The 17602-nt window shown below is 39.6% G+C and overlaps 3 protein-coding genes and 1 long non-coding RNA gene across 5 annotated transcripts; 3 read left to right on the top strand and 1 right to left on the bottom strand.

Annotated features, from left to right (window-relative positions):
• Nucleotides 1–3641: 3641 nt before the first annotated feature.
• On the top strand, nucleotides 3642–6391 carry cfap96 (cilia and flagella associated protein 96; the record flags this gene model as incomplete). Its single annotated transcript, XM_079557174.1, has 8 exons — nucleotides 3642–3689; nucleotides 3755–3866; nucleotides 4460–4679; nucleotides 5071–5208; nucleotides 5629–5704; nucleotides 5852–6037; nucleotides 6102–6265; nucleotides 6337–6391. Exons 2-8 carry the CDS (start codon nucleotides 3764–3766, stop codon nucleotides 6389–6391), a joined length of 942 nt encoding a protein of 313 aa, XP_079413300.1. The 5' UTR covers nucleotides 3642–3689; nucleotides 3755–3763.
• Nucleotides 6392–6775: 384 nt separating this feature from the next.
• LOC306963380 lies at nucleotides 6776–8272 on the top strand. The gene is made up of 5 exons (XR_013792906.1): nucleotides 6776–6872; nucleotides 7215–7310; nucleotides 7627–7683; nucleotides 7873–7904; nucleotides 8139–8272. It is a non-coding gene; the product is annotated as an uncharacterized lncRNA (long non-coding RNA).
• Nucleotides 8273–8844: 572 nt separating this feature from the next.
• On the top strand, nucleotides 8845–11899 carry hvcn1 (hydrogen voltage-gated channel 1). 2 transcript variants are annotated; one of them, XM_079556573.1, is made up of 6 exons: nucleotides 8845–8931; nucleotides 9493–9706; nucleotides 9777–9881; nucleotides 10463–10694; nucleotides 11454–11566; nucleotides 11635–11898. In XM_079556573.1, exons 2-6 carry the CDS (start codon nucleotides 9533–9535, stop codon nucleotides 11689–11691), a joined length of 681 nt encoding a protein of 226 aa, XP_079412699.1. In that variant the 5' UTR covers nucleotides 8845–8931; nucleotides 9493–9532; the 3' UTR covers nucleotides 11692–11898. The 2 variants fall into 2 exon arrangements, with proteins under 2 accessions (XP_079412699.1, XP_079412700.1); XM_079556574.1 differs by lacking the exon at nucleotides 8845–8931 and having other exon boundaries at nucleotides 9376–9706; nucleotides 11635–11899.
• A 133-nt stretch (nucleotides 11900–12032) lies between these two features.
• Nucleotides 12033–16432, bottom strand: LOC306963597 (tectonic-1-like). The gene is made up of 14 exons (XM_079557173.1): nucleotides 16120–16432; nucleotides 15878–15995; nucleotides 15664–15797; nucleotides 15426–15571; nucleotides 15244–15346; nucleotides 14159–14271; nucleotides 13982–14077; nucleotides 13637–13777; nucleotides 13430–13555; nucleotides 13240–13345; nucleotides 13020–13155; nucleotides 12783–12936; nucleotides 12582–12713; nucleotides 12033–12494 (listed from the first exon to the last, which is right to left on the bottom strand). Exons 1-14 carry the CDS (start codon nucleotides 16394–16396, stop codon nucleotides 12348–12350), a joined length of 1929 nt encoding a protein of 642 aa, XP_079413299.1. The 5' UTR covers nucleotides 16397–16432; the 3' UTR covers nucleotides 12033–12347.
• Nucleotides 16433–17602: the final 1170 nt, after the last annotated feature.

Here is a 17602-nt window from a genome sequence, read left to right as displayed (position 1 = left end):
TCTTCATAATACACATAAAAAAAAATTTATACTCTTACTCTTATACACTGTCTAACTAAAAACAAAACAAACAAATAAGAGATAGGAATAAACAGAGGGGAATGAAAACGTCCTGAAGCCAGTGTATGTTAGTTAAAGCAGAGGAGATCATTTTTGTGTTTCAGTGGTTTGCTTCTAACTTCATTTTGAGAGCTTTTGAGAATGAGAACGATAGCTGGACATTTCTGTGTGAGCGCCTTTGTTTAAAACCCCTACTTTGAAGCTCAGATGCCACATTGTTTTATTGGCAGCAAGAACACTCGCGGAGACACAGGTGTCCGCTTTATTGTTTTGGAAGGCACAATCTCCTTTCATTCTCACAGGACACGAGATGGTCTGCAGCATTTCAAAAGTTTGCATAAATCTGTTTTCGTGCTGCTTTTTCTCTCTCAGGAGCTCAGACCAATCGTCTGCCTTTTTATGACAAGCAGTGACACACCCTCCCGGTTTATCCAGGTTTAGGACTCGTCACTGGCTTTTGACACTTTGTTGGAAGATTTAGCAGTAACATGGATAGATTAATACAGGTGAAAGTCGGAACATACATCGTTAAAAAGTGCATTCACTTCTGTTATTCAACCTAAACTGTGAAATAATATAATAGACTCACATGCAAAATGAGATATGTATAGCCTTTATTTGTTATAATTTTGATTATTATGGCTCGCAGCTTGTAAAAAGAATCTCATAAAATTAGAATATTTTGAAAATAGACTGTAAAAATCAAATAAAAAATATAACAAATAAAGGCTTGACATACAGCATGTCACTTTGCATGTAATGAGTCTATTAGTTTAATCACAGAAATAAACAAACTTTTGAACAATATTCTAATTTTCCAAGTTTCACCTGCATAGTAGAATATAGGATATTTTGTTGGAAATATTGATAAATAAAATTAATTTAGGTACTTTTTGTAGTAAACATTTGAACCTAACTTGGCTTCTGGTTTCCTGGATTCTGTCCAATTCAGTCAACTGCGCTTTTCTTTTTGCAATTTAGGTTCGTCACCAAACGCATTTGCTGTGTTTTCTCCGATAGTTAATCAACATGTCAGAGTCACTGTGTGATGCGGCTCCTCCTCATGTGCCCCAGCAATGGTTAGTCCCAATTAGACCTGTCTCTTTGTATTTGTCCATTCTGACCACTCTGTCCTGCCCTCAACTCTGTCCAGCTACAAACTACAAAACAGAGTGCATCTGCCAGAAATCATCACTGCTCATTTAGATTTTATTTGTCATTCATTCAATGCTCCCAATAAATGGCAACGGTAAATGGTCTGTTTATACAGACATTAGGCACTCAAAGCAGTTATCAAGGAACCACTCACCCATTCACTTTCTTATTCATACACCAATATACCGGAGGCAATGTGAGAGGTTAAGGACACAAGGACAGTGTGCACCTGCGGGATTCGAACCACCAACCCTTTGGTCACAGCAGTGGCGCTCTATTATCTGTGCAACCCCAAAAAGGTGTGTTTAACCCGAGAGGAGCATACTGTTTTTGACACACCACCGACACCCTCACACAGGCGAAGTGGGTGAAGTGTCTTGCTCAAGGACACAAAGCTATATATTATATTCTATTCTATAATATCATATTATATTATATTATATTATACACCTGTTGGAGCTGGTAATATTCCGCGCTTCAAAATGGTCATCTGAACTGGTTGTCTTGGTAGAATTGAAGACAATTCTCGTCTCATTCAAGAAGCTTCCTCATTTCTTTCAAAGGTGAAATGCCTTAAATTCAAAAGAACTCGGTCCAGTTTACAACATAATGGTTCTGTTTTTTGTTTGTTTTTTGAATAAAGTGCAAAAGCAAAAGTTGGGAACCTCTGTTTTACACTGTAGCCAAAGGACAACATCTGTTATTGCTCATCATGTAATTGCATATTCAAAATCATGAGTGCCACTGTATCTTTACAATGTCCTATAAAGGGAACATTATAAATTGTTAGCATCTAATAATGTTTACAGCTACAGATGCTTCCTATCGCTCGTAAAAGGATTCCTTCCTATACACAGACTACTCCCATAAACACCGCAGCAATCAGCCAACAGTAGTAAACTAAGATTTGCTGCATGATCTTACAGTATAAAAATTGTTTTCCGGTCTAGTAAATGTATTTCTGAATTCTTTTTTACACATGGTTATTGCACATATCGGTCACTGTGCGCTGTCCAGCTGCTGCACAGAGAGACCCTTTCATTCTCCAAGGACGTACGGCCGACTGGGAGTCAGCGCTTTGTCTACGTACCGCCAGTATTGTGTCTACTTAGCCTCCTCTGTTGGGCCTCTGGAGGCTATCCAGAGCTCTTAATGCCTATCTATCTGTAAGTCTCGGGACAATTCACTCTCCCTCAGCTTCATGTTATCTCATCCTCGCATGGGCCCGTCACAGTAATTACTGTATTGACTTATCGTTCAGTATATGAAAAAAGGAATGGTAATTTGTCGAGATCAGTCTGTAACTTGCACCGGTGGGGAAGTTTTTTTCAGTCGTTAGTCAGTGGTATTGTAAGTGTAAAGAAGCTATAGAGCAGTGTAGCCTAATCATTTCAGTAAAGGAGGCTCAACTGAACACTGTAGAAAGATACTTTTTTCAAAGCCAAGTTTGATTTATCTAGAATTCGTAAAAATGCATGGATTTGACAATTACCATATGGGTTAATATAGGAGCTGAAATCAAACCATTTGAGTACACTGACCTCCAATACATGCATACAAAATTGTAAGCTTTATATATTTAATCCAATTCTGTCAAACCAAGACTTAACTACAAACATCAGCCGTAAAAAAAATGAAGGAAAATTAGGACGAAAAACAGAATTTTTGGATATCTGTGTTTCTATTCTTTTAGGCTGTGTTGGCAAGATTCTGTAAATCTCAGTCAGACGAAAGACCTCAGTGATTGATATATTGCGGCAACTGACATTTAGAAAAAAACAACTTGATTTCATCCAGATACAGCAGATATAAGGCAATAAAGGTCTTCAATATCATTGCTTTCTACATCGATATTGCAGTTTGACATTTGCTGTCGTGAGCCACCTGTATGTTTTTCTCCTCTACGTTTTGCTTTGGACATTTATCAGCTGCCTCTCATCATAAGTGCACTGGGCCAGAGCACATGGACCTGCTTGGTCTATTTGAGGACTTCCAGGTGGATGGAGAGGTGGAGGGGAACACACAAGCTGTCTGAGGAGGACCTGCGAGCCTGGCCTGACCCCTGGTGGAGACAAATATACTGCACTTACTATGAGACGGATACAAAATCTTTTACATAGTATTAAAATTAGGTTAAAGTGATATTTAATTTTGTTTTCAATTAGAGATATGGCACTATTTACAACAGATTAATGTATAAAAGTGGTTTGAATGATCTTTGTATCCCAAAAAACAGCTTTTGTCCAATGAGCTGAGTTTACCAAATAAGTTATGGCATTTTGTTGGGAAGCCACTAACTCCTAAATTAAATATTTGTCTTTTTCCTCCCATTATGACATTGAGCAGCTATTAATTTGAAGGCGCATGACCCCCAGGAAGGCGCTCTTGCCTGACATGGGTTTGACTTAACTTCTCCATGGCAACCAGCCGTACACACAGGACACAGATACAGGACGAGTATCAGGTGTCTACAGGTATGTTATCCAAACAAATGGCTAAGTGTTATTTAAGTGCGTGTCATGTATTCTTGTGATTGCAGAGTTCAATCATGGCATTTGCTGAAGGGAAGAGTGACATGGAGCGCCTGGGAATCTTTAAAGAGATGGGCTACATCTCAATAGGGGACAAGTACAGCCCTCCCAGCAACAACCGTGAGCAAGATTTGTAGTACCTATATTACTTTTCACGAGAGTCGAGAGACACTTAATGTTAACTGCAAAATTTAGGACTTTTTTTTTTTTTTTACTAACAAGAGCATAGTGTTCACTATATGTAAGGTTGCATCTTTGTGAAGAATACTGTGTGTAATAAAAACCTCCAGTGCACCAATAAGATCATTTTCTTAAGATATATTAATATCACTATTACGTATCATGGAATCTGTATAGGGATTAAAATGCATCGAAACATTGTTGGCAGCACCCAGCCATAATGTCTTCTGCCATGAACAAAAGACCTTTTTTTCTATTGTTGTGTATACTGTGAAGAACATTAGACCTCTGCAAACATGTTCTGAAGAGCATAGAATTCTTATAACAGATTAGCAATTCATTTTACCGTCATCTATCCATTATCAGTGCACATACGTGCTGTACTGAATCCTGAACAAAATTCAAAACAAAAATCTAATGACATTACTAGTCCCAAATAAAAAAATAAATAAAGGAAACACCCATGTCATGGTAAGTAAGAAAACATGTTAATATGTGAATCAACTATGCAGCTAAGATTCCGATTGACGTAGGTCCCTTTAATGAGTCGGCCCACCGCAGTCGGCAGATGCAAGCTGGCCCTTCGACACAACGCTGTGCGCTGCAGAGTGGCTTTTTTGAGAAAACGTTCAACCGGATATTTGAACGGGAGGCGCTCAATGACCCAATCAGACTGACCCGCCAGTACCGGAACCAGCAGGCCAAGAGAATCCTGGGAAAAGCGTTCCTGCCCTCCAATGGGGTCAAGAAACCGTGAGTCATCACAAATGATCTACTTTTGTAAATTTTTTTAGTAAAATCATACAAATGTATTTTGTATTAGTAAACATTCTACCCTGAGCCTAGAATAATATCTAGAAAAACAGACATATATAAAATGGTTTGATATAATAGGAGAAAGAAAACCCTAAAGTTTCACTGTCACAAAAGTCCAGACCATATATAACATACCTATTGATCACAAAATGTACAGCATTCAGAAAATTTGTGAATTCATTCATTGTCCATCATGCAGAAATGTTGCTGTCTACATAACTGACTGTAGATTTTCCCAGAATAAAGAAATATATTATTTTTGTTTTGTTTATTGTATCAGACTTCAACATAATAAATTGAAGATAAACTTACCGGCTTGTTTTTGAAGGTGTGGATCAGGAAGTTACCATGGGACACTGTCAGGACCGATGGAAGCCATGAGCCCGCAGACACTGCCCCGCAAACTCCACAAGTCGCCCGGGCGCAACATTATGACCTCGCCTGGCAAGAAAGGCAGCGGTTACAGGTTTATGGCTGGCAAAAGCACATCTCACCTTTTAGGACATGTAATAACCCACCATTGGGTTCGAATCCTGAATCCGACAGTTTCCTGGATGCTGCTCCTCCAGATTCTCAACTTTCACTCTGGACTGTTATGTGACTGTCTAATTAAAAATAATAATAATAATAAAAAACACTTGCAATTGGTGTTTTAAAATCACAGTTCAGTTTGCAGTGTATATTTTAAACATTTTCAGCAGCGCCTAAATTATAGCAGTTGTTCCAATTTAGTGAATTGTGACAATTGAAATTGGGATTTTGCGTCAATTGGGATTAATTGTGCAGCCCTACAACATACAATATTTTTTGTTGATTCAGTAAAGGAAATGCCTTTAAGTGAAGGTAATTTAATTACTGTAACAAACTGCAACCTGTGTTTTTCCAGCTATCCTAATGTGACCCTTTCTGGCATAGAGATATACGCTTCTGATCCGTATGACAGAGCCAAGGAATTCCTAAAGGTAACACACTAATGTAGGTGTGACCTCCAAAACAGTACAGTGAGAAAGGCCGGTGTAGACTACAGTATCCTTTTCTCAAACAATAACAAAGGTCATACATAATAAGTGGTGACTTTGCTGCCAATAATGTCCTTCTATATGTTGAAGAAAGAGACTGCTGCTCATCGCTCCAAAGAAAAGGCTGGACCCTTCAGACTCCACCTCCATCCAAAAGACTTTTTTCAGGACAATCCGTACCGCAGCAATAAACCCTCGCCACCTGCGCACAAGACACTCCCCTCCATAAAGAAAGCGCACCAGGTTCCATTCAAACCCACATCTCCAAGTAAAAAGGTATGTTTATCTTGTAGAGTATAACTTTATTGATGACTTTTTAAAAATCTGTCTGTGTAATCAGGTTGGAGGAATGAAGGCTGGGACCTTTGATACTTACCCGTCACATTCGGCGGATCCATACACTGTCCGCCGTTCCAGGTCTACCCATCAGGGGCCAGTCTTTCACCCAGCACCAGGCCCCAAGAGCACCCCTGTAAAAAGTATTATTGTGTATAATGTCAACAGGTTAGATTAACACTATTTAATTTATTTTTTATAACATTATCTATATAATAAAGCATGTTATCTTTTCACAGGAGCGTGCACTCTGCAAATTACACCACAACTATCCCAGCAATTATGTCGCTGTGACTTGACTATTATTCCACTTGTCTGTCTTATTAACACTGAAAAAAGTGAAACATTTGTTGTAAGATGAGATGTTGCAACTAGATCTTAATTTCTCTTTAATAAAAACACAATAAATACAGATTTAAAGTCCATTAAATCATTTGAATTTGCAATGCATGATCCTAGCAGTTTTTTTTGCCGGCTGCTTTAAAGTTTTCATGAATAAAATATAAAATAATGTGTACCTTAAAGAGTGTTATACATATACATTATTATCATTATCATTATATTATCATTATTATCATGATTACGCTTACCTGCTACATCCATAGCTACAAGGCATGCGACCACGTGGTTTCATCATTACCCAAAGAAACTCAAGTACCCACAATCCATAGCGCCTTGTTCCTACAAAAGCGTGCTCCCTGCTTCCGCACATTCTCTTCGGCGGTGTCTCTCAACCATGCCGTGCCCGGGCCTTGTCCATGCGTTCGCTTTAATTGTAAGTTTTTGAGCTTTAAAATGTGTTGTAGTCTTGTTTTGGGACAAAGTATTAGAGTATACTTTATTGAAGAAACTTTAGTTTGCAGCACGTGCCTGTCTTTGAAGCTATTGAAGCTACTTTATGAAAAACCGGCACGTGGGTTCCATGGAGGGAGCAGCATCTTGGGTTGAAATGCTATTGGTAACTAGCTGTGTGGCCTTGTGAGCCATCGCATGCTAACTGACTTCAGTTGAATAAGTCAATATATTGTACATGTGCCGTTTTAGTAAAATGCTCAAATCACAAGTTGGCTATGTTTGCTACATCACTAATGTAATGTTTGGTTCTGTGTTTCTGTAGGAACGTTTTATCCCCCCTTGAGCTAACCTGAAGATGTGATTGACTATCAAGGGATAAACGTGGATCCAAAACTCTACACGTGGTGCTGACCAAAGGGTAAGAAATCTGCACGTGTTGTCCCATCCTGCCTTCCCAGTTCTCAGTCAGCTGCCCAGACTCCGGTGTCTGGCTCAGTGTTACGGGGCTGGTAGATGAAGTCCCTGTTCTAATCCTCAGCTCTGCGGGTTCTGTTTTAGAATCTGCTGCTGAGGTGCGTCAGGGCACGGCCCAATGAGAGTGGCCAACCCTGATCAACTATCAGGCTGGGCCTAGTAGCGGGTCGCACACTATAACCATCGCTAGTAATGATCTCTGGTCAGAAAAGGCTCATGTGTTCATTTTGTATTTATTTTTTTCTTCATGCTCTGTGTAGGCTTGGTCTGCGGTCTCAATCCAAACTCAAGCATGTGAAGGCGTTTGCAGCTGAGTGGTGAGTGTTATAAATGCTTAAAGTGCTAAGTCACTGCTGTGATGATTGAAATAACACATCATGCTGACCTAATACATGGTGAACATTATGAATAATCTGAGCATTACTAGAACAGTATTGATGTGGTTGAGCACTTCTCTATTCTGACTACTTCTCCCTTTTTTCCTTTCTTCCTCCCCCTCTTTACAGCTGCTTGAAAGAACCACACCTGCAAACAGATGGTAAGTAATTCTTTATGTTTAAGGTCTAAACCCAATCTGTACTGCCATGTCAGAGCCTGATCTCTGTCGTGGAATCTTAAAATTGGGAGAACAACTTCAGGACTTGGCACAGGTTTAAGTTAAGACAGTTTACCAAAACCTGACTGAAGACCTGAAACAGTTTATACTATGTTTTATGTAAATTACCCTGCGTTTGTCAGAAGCTTGTGCTTAATGTATTTGTTTTCTTTGTAGTGCTGGTCCAGATCATGACGTTAAACATGGTGAAGAAAGACCTGATCGTCCCTTGTGAACTAAAGACTTTCGAGTTGACGTGGAACACAGAACTTGTGCTGACAAAATTTTCCTTAGTGCTCTGTATTGACTGTTTTAATTTCAACATTAAAGATATGCACTTGTATTTTGTTGCTCCTTTATTTTTTTGAATACCCCTCAGAAATGTTTAATTATAGTGAAGTGGTTCAGATTTTTTCACACAAAGTATAATTGACTGGGTAAAACGGCTGAAATGGATATGTCTAAAAACAAATATTGACTGAAAACGCCAACACTGCAGATCTGAGTATTATAAAGCCCAAGCACAGCTTGAGACTGAAAAGGGATTTATTTTCCTTTCTAAAAGCTAAGAATTAAAATCTTGCCCATGACCAATAGGATTCTGCATTCTCAGCTCTAACGCAGAGATGACTTGGTATAAGGATTGGCCAATTACTGCTGCAGGTAAATATTATGGTTTAAAAACAAATGGGCAGTAAGAAGCATGAGGGAAGAATGTATGAAATCTATAAGTGACGCTATGGGCTTTAAGTAAATTTCTTAGAATATAAAAGCATTGACCTGGCTATGACTATTCAGAATCGTGTAAAGATGCGTATTGAGTCTGCTGACCGCTGGTCCAAAGGGAAAAGGGGGCTGAGTCCTAAACGGAGGCGGAGTTTTTGCTTCAACTAAACTTTGAGGACTGGAGAAATGTCTTGAGAAACGTTCTTTGGTTCAAAGTTAAGGCTTTATAAACGAGCAATCACAGGTAAGTTCCCGAGACTATATTAAATGGTGACTGTACCTTTGTCTTTGTAAAATGACAGCTTGCACAGTATTGTGCTCAAAATGCTTGCTTGGCAAAAAACAAAACGGACTGATGTTTCATCACGAGACGTGCCTCATCAAACCGACATTTCTGCGTTACTGTTTACAAAGTGGACACTTCTACCGATATAAACAAACTGGCCTGTCTTGCAGACTTTATTTTGATGCATGAAAGCGGTAAAACACGCGTTGCCATCAGTGTTTACAACAAAATTACGCATTACGCACATTTGTGCGTAATTTCTGTTTGTATCAATTTTCAGACTAGTGTTTTTTTTTAAATAACACTAGTCTGTGATATCATGTGGCAAGCGTAGAAAAAGAGAAGTAAACAGTGATCACACATGTGAAGAAATCCCCCGGATGCTGGTTACATAAACTGCAAAACCCATTACGTTCTTTGCCATATGAGTTTGCACTTTGACAAGACTATACCTTTGCCTCTGTCAACTTCGAGCTCAAATACAAACCATCTGTTTACGCTGTGTCTTCTTTTCTGGAGAGGAAACAGGGGAATTGTCCCTTGAAGCCCCTGCTGTGCCATGGCTCAGTACCTGCGTTATTTCACCACTGTGGGTGACCAGCAGCCTGTCCCTTTGGAGGATGAGGAGCTGCATGTGACCAGCGAAGACTTAAGTCCAGCAACGGGACAGTTTCCTCCTGCTCTGACCTTCAGGGACTCTATGAAGAGACTCTACAGCTCTGAGCGCTTCCAGGTACATCTCCCTGTCTGCATGTGCCTGGTCTATGTATTATGATTGTTTGGGTTTATGATCTTTCCTCCAGGTGGCTGTGGTGTGCTTGGTTATCCTTGATGCCATATTTGTCCTGGCTGAGCTGCTGATTGATCTGTCCATTATTGAATTGGAACATGGCCACACTGCTCCTGAAGTAAGAAATGCATTTTCAAACATTTGTGTCATTTTTAAACAGAAGAAAGACAATGGTAATAAGCCTGCAGTAAAACAAGAGAGAAACATTATTAATTCTATCAAGTTGATCAGAGAGCTGCAACCATTGATATAGAATTTTGTCAATTACAAAAAATAGTGAAAATATTGTTTAAAATATGCTTCAGTTGGGTTGCACAATATGAGAAAAAATGCATTATTTGAACTATGTTAAATATTGCGTTTACAGTAATATATGGGATATTGTAGGAAACCATTTCATCACTGTACATTCGATTAGATCTTCTAGGCTTGAAAAAGAAATAAATAAATTATAAATACATTTCAACCAGAACAAGGCTGTAATAGTAATAATCTCAACAATAATCACACTTAGGCAATACATCGTGCAGCCCCACGTCACAATAAGCACCAGCTGGACCAAAAAAAAAGAGTCTTCAAGTTTTATGTGTCCAAACTGGAAGTGAATGTGTCACTTGTTATATTAGAATCCACATTATGTTGCTATACAAACCATACTGTATTTCAGATGCCTATTACCAAGTCTATTTTCGTTTGCAGGTGTTTCACTACCTCAGCCTGGCTCTTCTGACCTTCTTCGTGGTGGAGCTGATAGGAAAGCTGTTCGCTTACCGGCTGGAGTTCTTTTACCACAAGTTCGAGGTGTTTGATGGAGTGGTGGTGGTCGTGTCCTTCGTGCTGGACGTGGTGTTTGTCTTCAGAGAGGATGCCTTCGACGGCATGGGTCTGCTCATCCTGCTGCGGCTCTGGAGAGTGGCCAGAATTATCAATGGTACGCACACACGCACGCACACACACACACACACACACACACACACACACACACACACACACACACACTTTGGAGCTTTATTAGTAGCATTGCTATACAGGGATTTACTTTTCTCTCTTTTACTTTCTGTATCTAAATGGCAGAAGTTCATAATGACTTGCAGTTTCCAAACTAGTTGAACCTCAGAATTGATGAGAAGTGAAACGTCTTCAGCTCCTAGTTCATGGGTGGCACATTAGTACAGCGGTTAGCACTCGTGCTTCACAGCTAGATGGTCCGGATTCGATTCCCACCAGGGACGGGGCCTTTCTGTGAGTTTGCACGTTCTCCTCGTGTCTGCGTTTTCTTCCACTAAAAAGGAACAGGCCAGGATTAACGAGAGTGTGCATGGAGGATGGATGGAAATTAGCCGACGGTGTGTATATTAACATGCACTGTCCCTACCAAATAAACCAATAAATCTACAGAGGGTACTAAATAATTAGTAGGCTTCCTTAGTACCTAGATTCTACATAATTTGCAATCTAAAAAGTTAATATTTTCTAACTTAGTAAAAATCCGGACAGACAGACAAGCGTGCCAGAAGAACTGTAAAAAAGATTGTTACAATGTTAGTTGCTAGTAGCCTGAGAGAATCTTATAGCAATAAATGAAGTCATTTTTATTGACCTGCTTGAAATTTGCTTTTTTTTTTTTTGACAAGCTCAAAATAGTGTATCTAGACAGAAGTTAAAAAAACATTTTGCACATGTGCCACAGGTGTTCTGGTGTCGGTGAAGACTCGAGCCGACCAGAAGCTTCACAAACTGAAGGAGAGCTACGACCACCTCGTCCAAAGAGTCACGGAGCTACAGGCGCGCACTGATAAACTGGTAAATTAACATTTCAGATTGCAGTATTTGAACTTCTTAAGCCTAATGCGTTTCTCCATCTATTATAGGAACAAGAAAACCAAAAACTTCAAGCCCTCTTGAAAAAGCACAATATAGATGCATAAAGAAGACGAAATGAAGAAGCTGCTTCAGGAGCTACTACTGTTCTGCTTTTTTTTTTCTTACCACACAAGACAAAGCTTGTTGACATGTTGTGACATCTGACCTTCCAATGGAGTGTTGTCATCGTCAGAACTGTGGGTGTATGAAAGTAACATTACCTGGAAGGTTACCAATGATTCCTATAATTTGTCTGTACATAGTCAAATATTTTATCACTGTGAAATTGTGTACATAGAAAAAAATGAAAGGATTATGAAATCATGTGTACATTAAAAATACAGATTTATTTACAATCAAATAAATAATCTTTTACGATATTAACAAGTGTCAGTAGCTTCGAAATAAGTTTTTCCACTTAGGGCTGGGTAATATTACATGTTTTCTTTACCAATACCTGGTTAATGATATCACTGACTAAACAACTCTTCAGTACGTTGTCTGCCTCATTCACTCTATATAATATTGTTCGTAAAATCCACTTAGAAATGACTTATTTGAGCAAAACTAGTACTTTCTGTTATATTTGTGTGCTATTTTTGCTTTTTACAGTACCCAGCCCTATTTACATTAAGTGCACATCATTTGAGCTGCCATTAAATAAAGTTGACTCTTCCCCTGAGAGTAGAAAATAATACTAATAATTAAAAATGTCTGTGCGTCATACAAAAGGGAAGAAAAAGTCAAAAGGCAGTTTGGCGTCGATGGTGGGCATGGCTCTGTATCCCGGAGTGGCAGGAGCAGACACTGATACGAAAGCCACTGAAGTCTGGACTGGTACAAAACTGCTGCCTCCATAGAGAAGAGCCTGGGTAAAAACAAGGTCACTCACACCGAAATCCAACATCAACATCTGAAAGACTGAGATGCTACAGGTGTCCTTTTCCCCCCTCACCAGTTGACTTGAGTTGGTCTGGATAACTTCCTTGACGCTGACGATATGTGCCTGCGGGTTCACTAGGGTCCCGTATTTGGTCCATTCGATCTCCAAATGAAGCGACAGAGGGATGCCACAGCCCTGTGCGTCCTGTGAAAAAAAACCGAGCATTTCGAAACTCCTTGGTAAAACGGTCAAAGCCCATGTTTGTTTATTTACCTGAGGATTGAACGTTCTCTTGATAGCCACCCAGTCCAGCAGTTTGTCCAAGGGGGAATTTCCAAAGGAGGCCACAAACTGGGGCAAATTCGGTCCTCTGAGGATATCGAGCAGTACTTGAGAGATCAGGGTGCAGTTTGTGGCGTCAGACAGTCTGTCGGATCACAAAATATCAGCCTTTTTCAAAACCGTTAAACAATTCCAGTATGCCACAACCAATACATGAGGATGACTTGCCTTAATGTACACCCAGTTATAGAATCCTGTCCGAATAAAATTGGAGAACGCACTTGAGGGCCCCGCAAGCAGTCCTGGTCCACGGAGCTCTGCAGGAGGGACAGTGTGTCTATGGGGTTCAAGCTTCTAGAAAGTCCTGTAAAAGCCATTTTTTTTAAGGAAAAACAATATTGAAATGAGTACATCTAGATAAGAGTAGCATAACAAACAATAAGCTAAATTAACTGGAAAGGATATTCTGTTGTTTTGTATCCAGACACCAGTGGCATCCCGACCACGTAACCAGGGTTACCACTGAACTGGATAACCACCTCTGGTCCATCTTCCTTTTCAGTACAAATATAAATCATGCTTTAGTGCAAAAATGTAACAGCAAAAAGACAATACTGAGTAAAGAGAAATGATCCTACAGGGGAAAACATCATCTCGAAAGCCTGCACAAATGGCATAGGTGCGTCACGGACAAATCCGAGCACTAAAGAAGCAGCCACGCTGACGATCTCTCCAGCCGGGTTGTATTTGACGTTGTAAACAGCCTAAAACGCAGAAATGTTTTGTTATCATGATTCTAGCTCATTTTACTAGTCTAGAAAGATGGTCACACATGAGGGGTTTACCTCGAGCACCACATTGGCACACAAGCCTGGGCTCACAAGAACAGGAAGTAGATTTTCTCCTTCACTGAACTGCACTTCTGTCTGAGTCCCTTCTAAAGATTGCAACACTATAGACACTACGTCTACAGGAAGAGGCTGTAATAATACAATGTAGACGTTAAATTATGCTTATTTATGCCTTTAAAACAATCATAATTGCTAATGTACATAAATTAATGTGGCATTTTAGACTACTTCAAAGTACTCTGTGAAATTAATTGTAGCATGCAAAGGTTTTAGCTATTCGGGGTTAATATGACAACATTTGATAACTTCCTGCTTTTAGTGACTCAATATTTCCAATACTTGCATCTTTTGTATTTGTCCTATATTTAACATGTTCTCAAATGTCAAACAACCCCACAATGTGAAAATACTTGCCACTGCCTCAGTCGATTTATCCTGAGGAACAAAGAAAAGGGAAGTTGGTTAGTTAATGGCAAAGAAAACGAAAATCCATATTGAGAATGAAAGAAAACACACGGAATAGATTTGGATGCTGGTGTATGTGTCCATGCTCAGGGCCGCCACATGCTCACAGTCCTGTAGGAGGTCCACCCGCCTTGAGCAGCGACTTCTTTGTTTGTGCAGGAAAGCTGTAGACAAGTATAACAGGCGTACCGCAAAACAAAATATTATAGTACATTGACTTTTAAATAATGAATACAGTTTGGTCAGTGATAAGACATCTGTATAGATGTTTGTGTATTATGATGTAGACCATCTATTTTATCTATTGATAAGACAAATGTAGATATCACTGTTATTTATTATTGGTAAAAAAGTGTTTAAATTATGCACTATACGATCACGGAGCCCGCAATGGGTGGAGTCCAGGAGTGGGGCTCATTCACAAAAGTAAGTTGCCCACGCCCACTCGTGGTAGTGAGTGAGGCCGGTGTGTGCGCTATGGTGACACTGGTCCTAGCGTGCCTCAATATTTTTACTGAACTGGACTGAATAAAGTTGCTAAACATCCAAGTTTATGCCTGTTCTGTTGGAGAGTGCAACAATGACATGGTATATGGTATATGACAGTAACATGATCTTGAGTAAAATGTGTTCAATTGACTTCAAATCAACAACGCTGCCCAAGAAGCGACTTCCTGTTTCGATCCAGCATGGCAAAATAAAAGCACACAGCTCGTCTGATTGATTAGTTCAGCAGGTACTTGCAACATTACAAGAATATAATTAAATACACACATTTGAAGTGTTTTGTCTGTTAATACTTAGGCAGAAATATAGTTGAACTAATGAACTGCTGAACTAATGAATGAGATGGTGCTTTTATTTTGGTGTGCTTGATCGAAACAGGAAGTCACTTCTTGGGCGGCGTTGCTATAATTTGAAGTTATGCACTGAGTCAAGTACAACACGCTTTAATTACTTACTTAATATGCTTAATGTATCTTAATGCTCTAATGCATAACGTACCACACATGTACTGGTGTTGTTCTATTATATTTATTTATTTACAACATATATTTCAAACAAACATATGTTGTTATAAATATGTTCCAATATTTGTATCCATTTTAGTCATAAATGTATTGTGTGTACTGTACCTGCAGGGTTTGTGTCCACACAGTCCATAGTTATTCCAGACGATGGAAGATAGAAAATGTCTTTTTGGTCATTGCCCACTGAAGTGCTCATGATATCCCCATACTGAAGCCAAACACACAGAGAAACTAGACTTACTCTGATGAAAAACTTTCTTAAATCTACAATTTATCATGCGGCTCACCTGATATCCAGATGAGGTCTGTGGCTCCATGGAAGACGTCTGACTCCTCTCTGAGCTGAAAGTAAAGCTGCTGAACTTTTCAAAGAGCAAGTCAAAGTTTCTGTCCGTGGGGAGAGCCGGCGGAGGGTGGGACAGTCCGTTAACACCTAGGAGAGACAACACGAGGCATTCAGAGTTTGAAATACAGTGGCTTTGTTGTGCAGGCTTGCTGGTGTATCAGTAAATCACACAAACTTACGATTGTGAAAGTAAATGCAAAAAGTGTCATAATTCTTCTCATTCTGGACAGACGACTGCAGTTCTGAGAAGCCGTCAATTGTAGTGGCCAAAGAGTATGAGGCTACATCGCGGTTGCAAAGCTTCTCACTGCCTCTGAAAAAAAAAGACAAACCGGTAAACGGGAAATCCCACCACATTTGTTATATTTGAGAAAATAAATGATGCTGTGTTACCTGACGGTGCGCACTGAGCAGTCTGTGAACAGTGCCACCTCTGGGCCACACTCTCGGTCACAGCAGCAGTTCATGTCACAAATGTCTCTGTGCTCATCACAGGGACACACCTCTGCGACTGAACAAAAACAAGCAGCACATTAATACAACTTTACTTTGAATCTTTAAAGGTGGGGTATGTAGTTTTAAAAAAATATATATTATTATTATTCAAAACAGCAGGTCCTAATTCAGTCATTTACCGCTGGTGGTAGGCTGCAGAAGCTGGCCGGACATGGGCAGAGGGTCGTCGGGCAGCTCTGGTTCGGGCGGCTCGGTGCGGCTGCTGGTGGATGTCGGGGTTGTGGACTCAAATTGCGTTGGTTCTGTGCTCGTATCGACGTCTGTAAAGTTAAGTGTGCTGTTCTGGTCAGGAGAAATAGTCGTACTTGAGTTGTAGCTGGTAATATTCTCCGTAGCAATTGCTAAAATGAAAAAATGTACAAGAAAAGAGTAAAATACAGTGCAGACAGCCGCCATCTTTGTTGACGGTTGCTATGGTTCTTCTTCTCACGACATGGCTTCAGCGTTTACTGAACGCGGGCGCCACCTTCAGTCCGTATTATTTTTGCAGAAGGAAATTGCATTGAAGTTAAAAAGTCTGTCCACAAGATGGCAGTGTTTGACTATATAAAATTGCTCTGTCCTTTCAAGGCGCACTTTGAGAATATAAAAGGCAGGACTGTATCCATGCTTTGGCCAAGGACGACTGCTGTACAGCTTCTGGCCTTCAATCCAGGATTTTTACTGGATATATCCACCTAAGACCTGAAAAAAAAAAAAAAGATTTATGTATTTTGACTTTGACTTAATTTTAGTGAAAGGGTTAAAATAAACATTTTAAAATTTAGGTTTTTTATTATTATAAATTTTAAATGTCAAGTTAAAATATCATGATTATGTTTTGTAGTTTCTTTAATAAATGCATGTGAATGAATGTAAAGTGACACTGACCCCTCACAGGTGTGACATGTGTGTGGGATGTGAGTGTGTTACAGAGCATTCATGGGGTGTGTTTTAGAAAACAGAACCACACAAAGTGCTCACACACAACCCCTTTTCTTAACAACCCCAGAGTTCTTCCCCCATAATCGACACTATAGCACCGACCCAGGCCTGCTGTGTTCTTAGCTGATGCTTCTTCTTCTTCTTCTGAAACTCCACTGTTCTTTTCTAACACTGAACATTCAGCTCATCTACTCACAGCTGTCTGAATCTACTGTCATAAATTAATTCAAAATTTCACATGAAGACACATTTAGTCCTGAGAACATGGAAAGAAAATGTTTTTATAAGGGCTTAAATGTGACACATTTACGCTTTCTTGTAATTTAATGCAACTGTGAAACACCTTGAATTGCTTTGTGTATGCATTGTGCTTTACAAATAAACTTGCCTTGTCTTAAATGTAAAAAAAAATGGTAAACAGAAAAACCTTCTCAACTAAAAATGAATGAGATTGATGTGTTTTTTTCTCAGATTTTTCAAAAACGAGCTTCTCAGTAACTTTGGGTCCATCAAATTTGACTGATGAAAATGTGGCCATTTTGAAGGAAAGTCTCAAACTTTAGAGCCACACCAACGCATTATATATTGTTAGAAAGCTCTGGATGTCCTCTGTGCAGGACAATAGGATTCAGATAGGCTGTACGTAAACAGCCTGACTTACAGACTCAAGACCAATGT

Source organism: Gobius niger, assembly GCF_951799975.1.
Source record: "Gobius niger genome assembly, chromosome: 5".
In the NCBI taxonomy this organism is placed as follows: Eukaryota; Metazoa; Chordata; class Actinopteri; order Gobiiformes; family Gobiidae; genus Gobius; species Gobius niger.
Note: the sequence above shows the minus strand (reverse complement) of the source record. Positions and strands in the feature narration are given on the sequence as shown.